This window comes from Merops nubicus, unplaced genomic scaffold (genome assembly GCF_000691845.1).
Source record: "Merops nubicus isolate BGI_N331 unplaced genomic scaffold, ASM69184v1 scaffold10633, whole genome shotgun sequence".
In the NCBI taxonomy this organism is placed as follows: Eukaryota; Metazoa; Chordata; class Aves; order Coraciiformes; family Meropidae; genus Merops; species Merops nubicus.
Genome location: NW_008600961.1, coordinates 74,746 through 88,976, shown reverse-complemented (window position 1 = coordinate 88,976; position 14,231 = coordinate 74,746). Strand labels below are relative to the sequence as shown.

Genomic DNA, 14,231 nt, shown 5'->3' with positions numbered 1-14,231 from the left:
GGGGACCCCGCGGCTGCAGGCGCAGCTCCAGAGCCCGTGCCGGGCCCTCCCCGTCCTCCGGCCCGCCGGGCTGCTGGAGCAGAAGGGTATGGAGGCTGAAACTCCCGGCGCTGAGTCTGTTTGCTCCGCTGCTGTTGCGCTGGCAAATTCAAAATAATTGGGGTAACCTTTTGTATCTCACCCTTTCTTTAAACAAAAGGTCTTGTGTCTAGTGACCAAACCCAAGCTCCGAGGACGGCGGGGGGGGAGGGCAGGGGAAGGCTCCTGCGTATATGTGCACTTTCTGGTGGCTTTTTTTTTTTTTTTCATCCTCTTATTGACTTTTTTTTTTAATGTGTCCTTGTATACTCACAGCTTTAATCTCAGTGTCTTGGACATGAGTTAAAGAAATATATCACGTTTTCTGGAAAATGTTTTTCGTCTGGGTGTGTTTTGACTTAGGAACCCCCATCCCCACTAATTGTTGGGTTTTGTTGTTAAGACAGCTTTCTTGCTACACAGTGAAAACGCTTTAAAATAGATCCATATGTAGTTGAGGGGAAGAAACATCCACATTAGCAAAACACATTTTGCTCAAGATCTATAGGAAAGGAAAGATGTGTATGCTTTGTGTGCAAATCCTGAGGATTCTGCCTGTTCCAATTTTAGAAGTGCACGGAATGTTAGAGGTCAACAAGTCCTGTTTTATCCACAGCAGAAATTCTTCTAATCGTATTTTTGAGGTGGTTTCATTTTGGGTTGTCTAGTCGGTTGCCTTCTGTCACCCTTAAAACAACTGCATTATGGACTTTGCAAGTTAGGACTTTGGAAACCATCTTTTTTAGATCTTTTCGTACTGCTATTTTAAAAGAAACAACTGTATCAGAAGATGTATATGCTGAAAAATGACTGCATCCGTTGGCCTCATGCCAGTGGCCTCAATTACAGAATATCAAACCTGGGAGCATTTGAGGAAAGGAGAAAAGAGCTACTTACTATGTACGTACTAGCTATCAAGTGCTAAATCAAATAATTCCACCTTTCTGGTAATGGCTAGTAGGTGCTACATCTAAAGACTGATCAGTGATACTTATTCATATTGTTACCTAGGTATTAAGTAACAGGCTTAAGTATTTGTGGCATGAGGATGTGGCTGTGGTATGTGGAGGGAAGTATCTGGAGATGAGAACATTGTTAACTGGGTCTGCTGCAAAGGAATAATGAAGTGGAACCACAGCCTTGGTAACTCCTGAAATGTGGGTCCATCAGTGCTACTGGAACAAGAGACAACCTGGATCCTTGGGTCTAAATTTTTGAGTGTATTTTCATTTGCTGTTGTTAGGTGCAAGCGTATGCAACTAGTTTTGAAATGAGGGACTGGAGCAAGCGTCCCCCATGTCCCCAGTACTACAGTTCTTCAGCTGCAAAATCTTGGCCTATCCCCTTGGTCTTGAGTTTCTTTGTTTGTTTTTTTTTTTTTGTTTGTTTTTTTTTTTTTTTTTTTTTTTTAAAAATTTTTTTTTTCTGTGCTGCTAGTGGTGGAAAGCTAGTGGGAAGAATAATGCAATACCAGGTGGTTAAAGCTGTCCCTCGTTGCAATGAAGTTTGTCTCCTCTTGGCTGAAGGGAGCCCTGAACTTGAGTTACCCTCTTCCTGATGGGGTTGGCCTGGCTACCATGGAAGAGGGGACACCACCTGTGCCATCCCTTCTGAGGGAAGGTGGCTGGTCAGTGAGGGATGCAGGAAAATAAAATGGACTGAATCTTCAGTGTACCTGTAGAAAAACTGCTGTGTTTGTGCGTTCAGACTGTGCCCAAGTCTGAGCTGTCTACGGAGCTCTGTCTCACTCCAATTCTGGGTGGCTCTAGGGGAGTGAGGATGGATGACGCCAACGGCTGCTTTTTAAGGAGAGGAATGTGACAAGGTGTGAATGGAGTTTCAGATAGCAGCTACTTAAGGGAGATTTCTAAAATTCTGCTTGTCTCCTTTCTTACTGCTGGCTCAAAAGCAAGATGAGCCTTTGAAGAAAGTTGCACCTTTATGTAAATGCTGGTAAGTCTATGGTGTAAGTATTTCCCGCTTTCATTAGCATGTACGGGACAGCAGCCTTAACTGCCAGAAAAGTAGCACCAGAAAATACTGTATTTGAAAAATCAGTGAGCAAGTGTGTACTGCTCATTTTGTGGCACTTTCTGCGTGTAGCACACCTCTTGGGGGTTAATTTCTCTGGTTGTGTGGCATTTTCACTTGCTGGCATAAAGGGAAGTTTTTTTCTTACAGGTACTGTAGAAAGAGTCTAGGGCAAGAAGAGCCACAAACACTATTTTGGGAATTTATTAGCTGGCTCTCTAGTCAATTAAAACAAGAGTGTGCTTTGACCCACCGAGGTACTAATATTCAGGGAGGGAAATGCGTGCTAGGGAGGAGAAAACATGTCCAGCCTCAGCAGGGGGATAAGCTTGTGCTCAGCGGCTGGAATGTCGGGAGGAGAAGCCTGGGGAGAGGTCAGCCCCAGGCACGCTGCCGGTGCCCGGTACCGGCGCCTGGCACCAATGCCAAACGTGGGGGTGTTTCAGTCTGTAGCTGAAACGAGACCTGGAGAAATAGTTCTGAACCAGGTAGGCAGAACGTCAAGTTCACCTGCCAGGCGCAAGCCTTTTTATTTATCCTGCCCTTTCCCCCACCCCCCCCTGCCCCCCCGTTTTTGTTGTTACTGCAGTAAGCACAGAAAAAAACGTTGCATGATACAGCTTGCTCGATCTTTAAACATCGCAGGTCTTCTAAAACTTGCTCCACCCATGTGCAAGTGGAGAGAAGAGCCTTTTAGCATTGTCACTACAAAAATAATAGTATGCAACGTCATGTCCCTTTAAAAAAAAAAAGTGCTTCACATTTTTTTCTGATCTGCGCATGGGTGTATGATAACATTCCAAAAAAAAGTTGCCGAAAGGCAGCTTGTTCTTGCCTAATTTGACATGTTGGAGAAAAAGGACTTGCTTTTTATAGCGACATGTGTATTTCAACAGAAGGTGAAATGACAACTTAGAGGACTTGACTTAGAAGTCTCAGAAACCTCAGTTTTTCTCTTCTTTTTAAAGAAACAAACTCTGAAGAGAGAGATTTTACTGGCAATCGGGACAAGTCGAGGTGCTCAAGTGTGAAAATCTCCTACAGCTGCATTATCTTGATTACTTTTGCTTTAAAATTACTCTTATCTGAGATGCCTAACTTGTAGTGTCAGTCACAGCATTGATTGTGGGTGATGGATAGAAAGTCGTTTCACTTGAGGTACTAATAATATCCTGAAGAACTCTGAAGTTGTTCTGCAGTCAATGTTATTCTTATTCCATTAATAAATATGAAAATATTGTAGGTCATGTGTTTCAAGAAAGACTCATTTAAATAATTTAAATCATCGTTTAAAAAAAAAAAAATTCCTCCTCAGTATCAGCTTTACAAGGGCCTACAGCCATACCTCCTCAAGCTATGATCTCATTGTAGGCTAATCAAGGCTGGGCTTGGCTTGGCTGGTATTTCGGCAGGATTTCCAAGTGAAACCTGGACTGTTGCAAGAAGTTTTGTTGTTGATTTAGTAGATAGAGTTCTTGTCTCCTGAATCAGTGCTGAATTCATGCCCCAGCTGGAGGTGCTCTTTCGAGAGGAAGCAGTATCGGACAGACTCCGAACTTTGTTTCTCTCTATCCCATTGTGCTTTCCTAACATGCTCCTGTCTGTGATAGATGCAAATTTTAATTTGTTTAACCTAGTGATTATTTAAATTTTATAAAGGAATGCTTCTCTATTAATTGGTTGCAAGACTTCTTATAACTTGTATTGATATATTCTTCCAGTATTAAGTGATTACTGTTTTCATTAAGTAATTCTTTGGCTTTAAACGTGTAACTAAAAGCAATATTTAGAAGGAGAATGAATCAAAAAAGACGTTTTCAAACATAAATACTAGTTGCTCCCCTCAGGTTAAGTGTTTGAAGTGAACTGCATTGCTCATAGACAGTAACAATTCTTAAACTTGGCTCTGAGGCTTGACGTCCAGAAAACCAGCATTTGATGGCCATCCTGGGAAAATACTGCCACTTCAACATAAATGCAGACATTTGTGTAAACAGCTGATTTATAAGTTATTAGGAGCCATTGTACTGTGGCTGAGAGAGCATGCTAATATTGGTCTCCATAGCCTGATAAATTTAGTTTCCTTCAGTTTCAGAAAGATAATACATGAAAGTGTATCCACTTGTTTTTATTTTCTAGCCATATTCTCTTGGTCATGAAAACCAAACAAAATTACTGACCTGTATGTGCCATAATTTGAACATGTGTCTTAACCAGGAGTTGAAAAAGAATGTATCAAATAATCTATATTTCTTTTGAAACTTTTAGGGATTTATCATTTGGGACCTTTTCTTTGTGCTGTTAAATTTGATAGGTGAGAAACTTTAGGAAATATTTATATCTTAAAAGGAGTGTTTTGGGATTAGAGTAGGATCATGTAGCAATTTATCTTTTTCCCTGTCAAATATGTTAGAAGTTTTTTTTTCCGTGCTGTAGAAACTGAGTGGCGTTTACCTTTGTGTCTGGCTGGTGCATTTGAGGTCTCAATTATTGAAAGAGACGAGTTGATTTGCTCTGATACAAGATGATACTGTTTTTTACTTAATGATCTCATTGATGAAGGGAATGCTCTCAATTTTAGCACTTTAACGGCTGTTGAATGAGCTCTTTATTATGGCTGTGTACTTACTGGCAGAATGAAGCCCACCACACTCATATGTGATGTAAATGATCTGGCTGTGGAAGCCTGAAGCTTGGGAGAGGGCTTTTTTGACAAGAGCATTCACAGTTGAAGTTGCATTTTAAAGCTATCTTGGGTATTGCTACATGTGATATGTATCTCCAGTTGTGCAGGGAGTTGAAATGAGAGGATGAGTTAAAAGCCTTGTGACTGGAGAAGTTTCAAGTCAGTTCTGGGCTATGTGCTTGGAGGTCAACGGTGTGAGAGCGTGACTTAAGAAGTGGGTGTGCGTGCTTGCAGGCCTGAAATTGCAGTTTGCCTTTGTGCATTTCACACCACATTTTAGGACAGAAATCCTCCTGAGGAGAAGTCGGAATGCTGCATTTAATTCCTCACAACAAGGCAACTTTGCTTCCAAGTTACTTGTTTTGTTTGGTTTTTTTTCTGCTCTGCCTTTTCCTCTTCCAGCTATTTAGGCAAAACCTGTCAAATCTGTCATGACATTTTAGTTTAAAACCAAACATAAACAAAAACATTGGTGTCTGTGGAGTCTGGCAGAGGAATTGGTGTGTTTTGTGGGAATAGTTACTGAAATAGGAGCTAGACAGCGGGATTGCCTATTTGGATGTTTATTAGTCTATTTAAATGACAATTTAAACTTCTCTTGTTACTGTCCCTACTTTTCAATATGAATTTTGGATGCTACCATAAGAATTAGCATAAAAATAAGAGACCTCTAGTTATTGCTTGTGTTGTCAGAGGATCGCCACTAACACCATTTATTACCTAGTGAACCATCCTGCTTGTGTTTTTGTTGTTTGGTTTTGGTTTGTTTTTTTTGAAGAGGAAAAAAGTGTGGGCTTGTGGGGTGTTTATGCATATGCTACATAGCTTTCCTCAACAGACTGTATATTTTTTTTACTGCAGAGCTTGATTCATTGTGTTCTCCCACTTAATGAATATTTAAAGTATGCGAGGATGGAAAGAACAAGGTAAATGGGAAATGAAACCTAGTCATGAATAGATTGGAGAAAGCAACAGTGTAGTAGTAACCAAGCCAATGTCGCATCACATGTGAGCTTTTTTTCTTCTTGAGGAAAGCCATTTGCATTTAGTCTTCCTGTGCATTTGTAATCTATACAGAAAAGACTTAATATGTATATGGATTTAATTCTGTGGGTTATTTTATTATGGATGTTTGAGACAGGACCCAGCCATTAAGCAGATTTTTAACTTGCTCTACGTTTAAGAGATACAGTGCATGAATAGTTTCCCAAAGAGGCAGAGTAAACGTTGATGTGGTTGAGACTTCATCCGTTTAGTCTACGCAGACTTGCTTTCTATTGTCTGTAGTTTGAAGCTGTTTGATACAAGGTCCATCAAAGGTCTTTTTAATATATACATAAAGAAAAATAGTGGTGCCTCTGTAAAATTTATGAAAGTCTTTCTGTTTTTTTTTTTTTTGTTTTGTGAGGGATTTTGTTGGGGTTTTTATGGCTTATCTTTAACTTAACAAACTTTCTAATTCCACATAACCTTTAACAAACTGAAAATAATGTGTTATGCAGCAGGTATGCTGTGCTATCCCCCCCACCCCTTCCCAAGAATATTATTACCACTCTGGTGGTGAGTTTTTAGGAATTCTAATTTTAGTACTGCCTGTAACTTCACAGATATGCTCCTTTACAAGCAAGATGAATGGAAGGTTTATGGAATTGGTAACTGAATACATTTTGTTTAAGCACATTCATTCAGTGGTAGGAATTATCTGCAAAGTTTTGAACTGTAGCCGGTTTTTAAATTCAACTTGATGTACTTGTAGAATGTGTTTGTATCCTTCATATATGCTTTGCCAAGCAGCAGACTTTTGGTGGTGTTCACCCAGACTTTAGCAAGGTATTTAACAGAAGTAGGGTAAGATGTGACTTAAGCGCTCTGAATTGCCTTCTGAAGTGCCTACTATTTGCTATCAGCTGTGTGAGAAGCTGAGGAAACCCATGGTTCCTCAACACATACCTAGATGCCTACATAGGTACCTGTAGTAAGATGAAATATACTTGAGAAAGATTGTCTGTGTTTTTGCAATGTGTGTGGCTCTGTCTAAAACTGCTGGGAAATTCTTTATTTCTGATTGTGCTTTGTGTCTGAACATGACAAGAATGTAGCTTTTCAGTTTGATTGGTCAAGCTAATCAGGGGAGTCGTAACCTACGAAGGACCACGATGAGTGTGAAGTTAGGAGAGAACTCCATTCCCCTCCTTGTAAGTTAATGCAGTATGAGTATCCAGTCTGTAGTTAATTCAGGGCATTCTTGGTAAGTACGAGTCAGGTCACAAAGGTAAGAGAGTGGATTCTGCAACATTAAAAAGTTCTTGGGGGATCTTTTTTGCAGCCTTTGTGGGTACCTGAGTGTGACTGTGGTGTGCCAGACTCCCCAAGGCAGAAAGGGGCAGACGTTTGGTAAATTCTGGAAACGCAGCAAAATGCTGCTTGGAGAAACTGAATAGCTTTTGTCAGGTAGAGAATTCTTGGGTTGGCTCTTAAAGCAGAAACAGATGGAGCAGAGTGTTTGATGATAGAAAAGAGGTGCTAATTTCAGAGTTCTTCTGAACCCCGATGAAACAGCAAAGCCAACTGAACAGTTTAAACTGCTTAGCAAAGGCTGAGTGGCACTGGCACTGGGGGGAAGGATTCCATTCTGTGTGGGGTAAGGCAGGAGAAGTACAGGGACACAGGGCATGAAGCCTTCCCCTCCTCTGTCCCTGTACTTCTCTGCTCCTGCCTTACCCCATATGGAAAGGAAGCCTTCCCCTTTGTCACCAGCACTGCTTTCTCCTCCTTTAAATCTCTCTCTTAATTTCTAAATTATTAGGTTCTTTGGAATATTTAAATTCTTCTACTTATTTATCCACACCCGTTAATTGATATGTACGAGGAAATATGCTGTCATGTTTCTTAAAGTTTCTAAAGAACTGCACTTTGTAAGAAGGTTTTTGAAGGATGTAGTGGCCTGTTGTTCAGGGCTGACAAGAAATAGTATCAGTGACTGGAAGTTCAAAATTTGGACTATATGGGGCCCCCTACTGCAGTGCTTAAGAGGCTGTATCCCTTTGAGTAGCTAGTAACAGTGCAATTTCATCTGTTCTCACCGTCATTTTTCCAGCAGAATGAAGGAAGGAAGGAAGGAAGGAAGGAAGACGGATCATGATGGAGGGCCCTCTCGTTATGTGATTGTAGGTGGCCTTATAGGATGCTTTCTCTGCTCCAGGCCCTTAGCTGTTCTGTCACGTTTTTCAGATCTGGACCATTCCTGTACTCACAGTAGACTAGCCCTTCTCTGTCTGTTTGTGTCATCTGCAACCAGAAGATGTTTCCTGTTCTGGTAATAGCAGAGAAGCGGTTATCTCTGAGCAGTTTGTCAAAGGTTGTAAGAACGCTTTTGCTGGTGTGTAAAGTTGAATTCAATTTAGTTTTGATGAAATCAATTCAGAGCTTTTGTTTTTTTAGTGGAAGTACAGTAACTTCCTTCTAGAGTTGTGCTTTTTCTCTTAAATGGAAAAAGATCCAAGTGTTAGTGAAAGTTATTGAAGCAAAATCTAGAGCCTTTTAAAATAGCAAGTCACTTTAATTTCAGAGTAGTAAGTTCTTCATCCTCAGTCCTCCTATTATATGCTCTATAGTCAAGTCTGAATAGCTGAAGCAGGCAAAGATCTGTCAATGGGGAGCATGAGACTGCAATAAATATGTTCCAGAGTGAAGTATGGGTACCTACCGCTGCACTCAGAGTTGCAGCTTCAGTACTTTACCTCTTTTTGGTAAAACAGGTGATTGTTCTCAAAATCACTTCACAAAGCTGTAAAATCAGATTATTTTGGACTTTTTTTCTGTCTCAAGATTAAAAAAAAGCTTTGTTTTACACTTGCTTTGAAAGCTTCCAACATAAACTGTGAAATAAAGCACTATCTCCCACTTTCCCAAATACATATAAACTGTTCAGCATTCTTTAGGAAATAAACCTCTGGTTTGGTTCAGAGAATACTGTAAAAAGTTGCTGTTGGAGGGTAGCAATACTTTATTTGGAAGCTGTGTATTTTTCAGGGAAATACTATAATCCTTTAGGATAGTATCATAGCAACATGATTTCATGGTAAAGGAAGTGAAACACTTCCTACGCAGTATCAGTTAGTCATTGCTGTGTTAATTTTCTTAAACAAATTAGATGTAAAAATGAGTTTGTAGGTGTCTAGCTGGCTGATAACTGATGTAACACATTCTCCAGCTCCTGATGATATTTGGATTCTGGATAATGAAGTAATTACAGCATTGTAAATTATTTTCTTTTCTCTACAAATATATATTTTGCTGATCCAGAAGAAAGGAGGACATTAGAGACATTTGCAGTTGCCTTTTCTGTTTTAATAGTATAGCAGAACATCCATTTCAGTGTCATTCACTTAAATAAAGATGCTAGCATACTGTGTTGATATAAGGTAGTATTTTTTTGGGTATATACGGGGAAGGATTTTTCAGATGATAGCAGGGAAAGCTTGAAGCTTTATGTATCTGTTAACTTTTCTAAGCATTAACTATATTTAAAAGAAATGTACACTTTCAAAATCAGCTTTTATAAACAATTTGTAGTCTGTTTCTTACATGACTGTTTTGGTAAGTGATACCAATAAGTGCCTTTATTTCTAAATACAAAGGCTTCTGTAAAATTAAAAAACAGTATTGTGTTCTGAGGCTGGAAGATGTTATAGAAATACTGGATTCTCTCAAATGGTGCTTTAATGTCATAATGTTATTTCTACTTTCCAAAAAATTGGTAGGTCAAAAGTTTTAAGCTCTAAGGTAAACTTGTTTTTCCCTTTTAAACTATGTATTCTTAGTACGTGCAAGAACTTTTGTATTTCGTATTCTTTTTTGTTTCCTATCTTCTGTAATAGCTAAAACCCAACAATTTGTTCTGCCTATAAAATGTAAACTGCAGTGATATATTACCAACATGCTATTTTTATATTTTTTTTTTCTATAGCTGACCTTCTTGGAACTTGGTGTTTTTCCTGACTGCTGGGGGAGATGACTATCAAGAGCAGGGAGGAGGGCTGCACCTTTCCTGACAACCTAGGAGACCTGGAGTTTCAGTGATTTCTCAATCTGGTGTTAGGGAGGGGCGTAAGACAAGTCTTTTGTTGCTCAACTGAATTTCTTCTGGCTGATTAAGGAAATCGTCATCTTAAAAAATATTGTAGCTGTGACCCATTATGTCAAATGTGTAGGTGATTAAAATGTGAGGGTGGAGAGGTGTGTGGTGCTTTGGTGGTGGTTCAGTTCCGTGAAGCCATGAGTGCGAGTTTGCAAAGCTTCAGCACAGAACCCTGTCAGAAGTGAGGAGCTGGAAATGTCAGCAAACTGAAAATTGGGAGATGTAGTAATTCAGCTACCTCTTTTGCCACAGGTTGCTTGTGTACCTGTGCAGAGTTGTGTGGCTGCTTTGCCTCAGTCCCTGTGTTGAACAGGACTAATGATATTTCCCTACTTCACAGAAATCTGTTTCTCCTGAAACAGACCTGACGTGGAAGTGCTGAAATATTATAGTGACAAAGGCTTTGTAGCCTTTCTGGTAAAACCCAGAACCCAAGTGTGTGGAAGCCCTATGAGTACACAGAGCTGTCTTAAAAGGCTATAGCTGTGAGACTCTGCCAGGAGTGAATTCGTCTTCACAACAGAAGACAGTGCTTTGTGATTGTATATCTCCAGTGTTCATCATGAGTAATGTACTGAAGTGTACGATTAGATCCATTTTCACAAAATTAAACCCACTACTTATCCAAAATGCACAGATGCTCTCCATGCCTCAGAAAAGCAGAGGAGAGATGGAGTGAGACAAGCTGTCGACACCTGAGTGGGAGGAAAAAAAAAACCCATAATGTGGACTTATACGAAAGGTCAACTAGGCATTTGAATCTGTGAGATTTGAAACGTTTGTTAGCAATAAAACTTCATAAGGAAATTTATTTTTGTAGACAAAACACATGTCCTTGCTGACCATTTGAATTTCCTTCAATATCTGATGACTATGACTAGAGCTTCTTGGTAGAAATACACTGTTGGTGGCTTGAAAACTGATGGTGGACTTACAGTTCATCATCATCTAAGGCGGTAACATAGGATATAAGTTTCAGAAAAATGAAGGGCGAGTGTACATGCTTTCTTCTAACTGCAGGCAAACTTAAAAATTTAGTTTATCTTCACATCGGCATTAATTGGAGGCTACTCTTGATTCCAGCATATCAATGACTGATACAGTCACCCTACATTTCAGCCTAAAGGTGTTGAGCTAGTGTAGTCTCTCTGTCCTAAATCCAGCGCTGCAAACAGTAGGTCTTTTAGCAACTTAGTTTATTTTGCTGAAAGCTGACTGGGGAAATGTTGCATGAGCAATTTAATTACCCAATTAGAGGGAGTGGAGATGAGCAGCAGGGAGTGGCAACTTTGTGGTATACAGTCACACGCCCCGCAGTGACTTACAGGCTGTAGTCCAGCTGACTTTGGGTGAAAATTAATTTGAAGTATGGAAATAAATAGGAGATAAGCATTTATGACTTTGTGACTTTCATTAATGAGCAGTCTTAATCCAGACCTATACTCTTTCTTCATCTTGTGATTTCAAAAAAAATTGATCCAGCCCTCTTCCGAGGACAGAGTAAAAAGAAAATGGTTTTGTTTATTTTTTTTTCTACCAAAACATACTTAACCTTTGAATATACATAGGAGAGCATGTTTACTAAATCAACATTAAATTAAGTTGTGACAAATTATAACTTCTCTGTTGTGGGTGCCTCTTTGTCTAAAGGCTTGGAATTGTCTGAGATGTTTGATGCTGGCTGCAGTTTGCTATGGCCAGGTTTTCTTCTCTTTGAATTCTGGGAAACTTTCTGTGCGAACTTTCTGTGCAGCTTGTTTTGATATGAAAATATTTTTGAAAATTGGACTGGAAAAATTTTCTTTCATATTTCTGTTTTAGTTTTTTTCCTAGCAGTTCCATTGCTAATTTAGCTACTTTTTTGGTCACTGGAAAGCTGCATCTTGATCTAGACTGTTATAAAATATTTCATGGAAAATTCTTCATAGATGTGTTTGACTCTGATAATAATGTAGTTGCAGTCAGTGTCCTCAAAAGTAGCTCCACCCCCCAAAACCAGTCAGTCTTTAGGCCCTGGGAATTAGTTGTCACGTGCAGTAAACTGATGAGAGGAGGGAAAAGGCACGCTATATGGCCACAAAATTTGACATGTTATCATGTGTGGTGGTAAGGAGTATGGGCTGTATATATAACAACTACAGAAGATGTAAATCATTCTACAGAGTGATTTGCTCTGTAAATTTTATACTCTTGTAATAGGTTTTGTCTGTCTTTACTTCTTTTTTATTTCTTTAAAAAAAGACAAAAGAAATTTGGCATCCGGGTGACATCCATGTAATTTTCTCAACTGCACTGTAATTTTCCAAACTAACAGGAGCAATGATAGGTGGTTGTTTCCTGTGGGGGTCAACACTAGAAGGTGACCTGGGTACCCTGCTCATCAGGTTTAGCTTTCTCTGCTGACAAAACTATGTTGGATTTAGTAACTCAGTCTCTAGGTTGTATAGTTGCCTCTTACTTCCAGTGCTTGGTCCCAGCCTTTTCTGAATTTCCTTTGGCCTGTTCCAGTTTTACCTCTTTCTCACCTAGAAGTCATCTCTTATCACTCTCTTCATCTGAGTGGTTCCAGATTCAGTTCAACAGGCAAAATTGTCTTTACCAATTTTCTTTTGCTTTGCTATTTCCATCCCTAGCTCTAAATCCTGGTTTGCCTTTTTTAGCCATGTGCAGTTTGGCTTACATGGCCTCCTTCCCTTTTCCTTGATGCCTCTCTGCTTAGAGCCCGAAACCTACAAAACTTTCAGCATGGAGGATCTCCTCACAGGACCTGCAGTTGATTGAGACTTGTCCGGCTGGATGCTTTCGGAGCTGCTCAGTTTACCTCGAGCAGCGTGAGGCCTGTGTGCGCGGAGACAGCCGTGAGCACGGCCTCGGTGCTGCCGGGCTGCTCCTCTTCCTGAAACGGGGGTCAGTAAGTTTTGCCTTTTGATGTAAACATTTCATCATTTGTTTCTTGGATGAACCATTTCAGTTTAAATTTAATGGAAATGCACAATGGAAAGTTTTTGCCTAATTAAGTATGCCAAATTCATCAACCACTGAAAGAAAATGTGATCTCATGATGGGAAGCATGGAACAACTTTGATTAGTGAAGTGGCTAATACCAGCTGTGGTTAATTACCAAAATGGATCTGAGAGTAACGTGAGGACATAAGATAATTTTTGTGAGACTGTTGCTTAGGTACTACCTCATTGGAAAGGTTGTAACATGGCAGTAAGAGCAGCAAAAAGGTGTCTGTGCTTGTTTGTGTTGAAATTTATGGTACAATGAAGAGGAAGTCCGAGACCTTGCAGGAAGAACAATGATTTTAATGTTTTTGTAGTTGCACTTGGAAGTTAATCAGTCTGCTTTTTTAATTCAAAGCCAGAGTACACATAACAGACTGTGACCTGAAAAAGTATCCTGTGAATACTGGTATGCAACAGAGCACATTGTTTTTTCTCTGCCTCTGTGACTCATGCAGTTTAAGATGTCTCATCCAGCTTTAATTTTGAAGACAGAAGCGTCTAGCAAGGTTAGTGGATGTTTTGTAGTGTTTAGTGATAGTTGTCCAGGTGATGATTAAATTGTAGCAAAGCACCAGAAGAATGTGTCTTCTCTCTGGGATAATCTGAGAGTTATTTCCCTTTCTGATTAGGCTGAGTTGAGGCAGGAGGAGAGTGATGTAGTAGTTACACATTTCAAAAAGCAGAACTAGCTTTAATGACAGAAAAGGAATTTTCCATTCTTGAGCACATATTACTCAAAGCTTGAAGTTTTGGAAGGAAAGCAGGAACACCTTATGACCTCCAGCACATACCGGTGTTTTGATTTTGGGGTTTTATTAAAAAAAAAAAAAGTGACAGTTTCAAATGCATTTTGTTCTTATCTGATTTATGTTCACAGATCCGTTTCCTGAACTGACCAAAATTCTCATGATGGATGTGAGTTTCTTCAAGGGTTTCAAGGTTATGTAATTAAAATTAAATCTTGGAGTTCATAAACTTTAGTTATTGAATGCTGGACTGCAACCTCAAAGCACTTGAGGAGGGAAAAAAAAACCCAAAACAACCCTGTAAGCCATTTCTCCATCACAGCACTTCTCACTGTAATGCAGTGCAAGTTGTGCATGTGGGATGGGGGATCTCTTAAAAGGCAGCAGTTACAGAACGTTTTGGATTGGAAGGGACCTTAAAGGTCATCTAGTTCCAGCCCCCCTGCCATGGGCAGGGGCACCTCCCGCTAGACCCTCTTGCTGAAAGCCCCATCCAACCTGGTCTTGAATGCTTCCAGTGATGGAACATCCACAGCTTCCC

The 14,231-nt window shown here is 39.8% G+C and overlaps 1 protein-coding gene across 1 annotated transcript in view; it reads left to right on the top strand.

Moving 5' to 3' along the window:
• Positions 1–2,456: 2,456 nt before the first annotated feature.
• Positions 2,457–14,231, top strand: part of LOC103770574 (protein Shroom2-like) — a gene marked incomplete at its 3' end in the record, with an annotated part of 85,648 nt that continues 73,873 nt past the window's right edge. Inside the window, 1 exon segment of the mRNA XM_008937839.1 lies at positions 2,457–2,597. Within this exon segment, the coding sequence (XP_008936087.1) occupies positions 2,457–2,597 (141 nt within the window).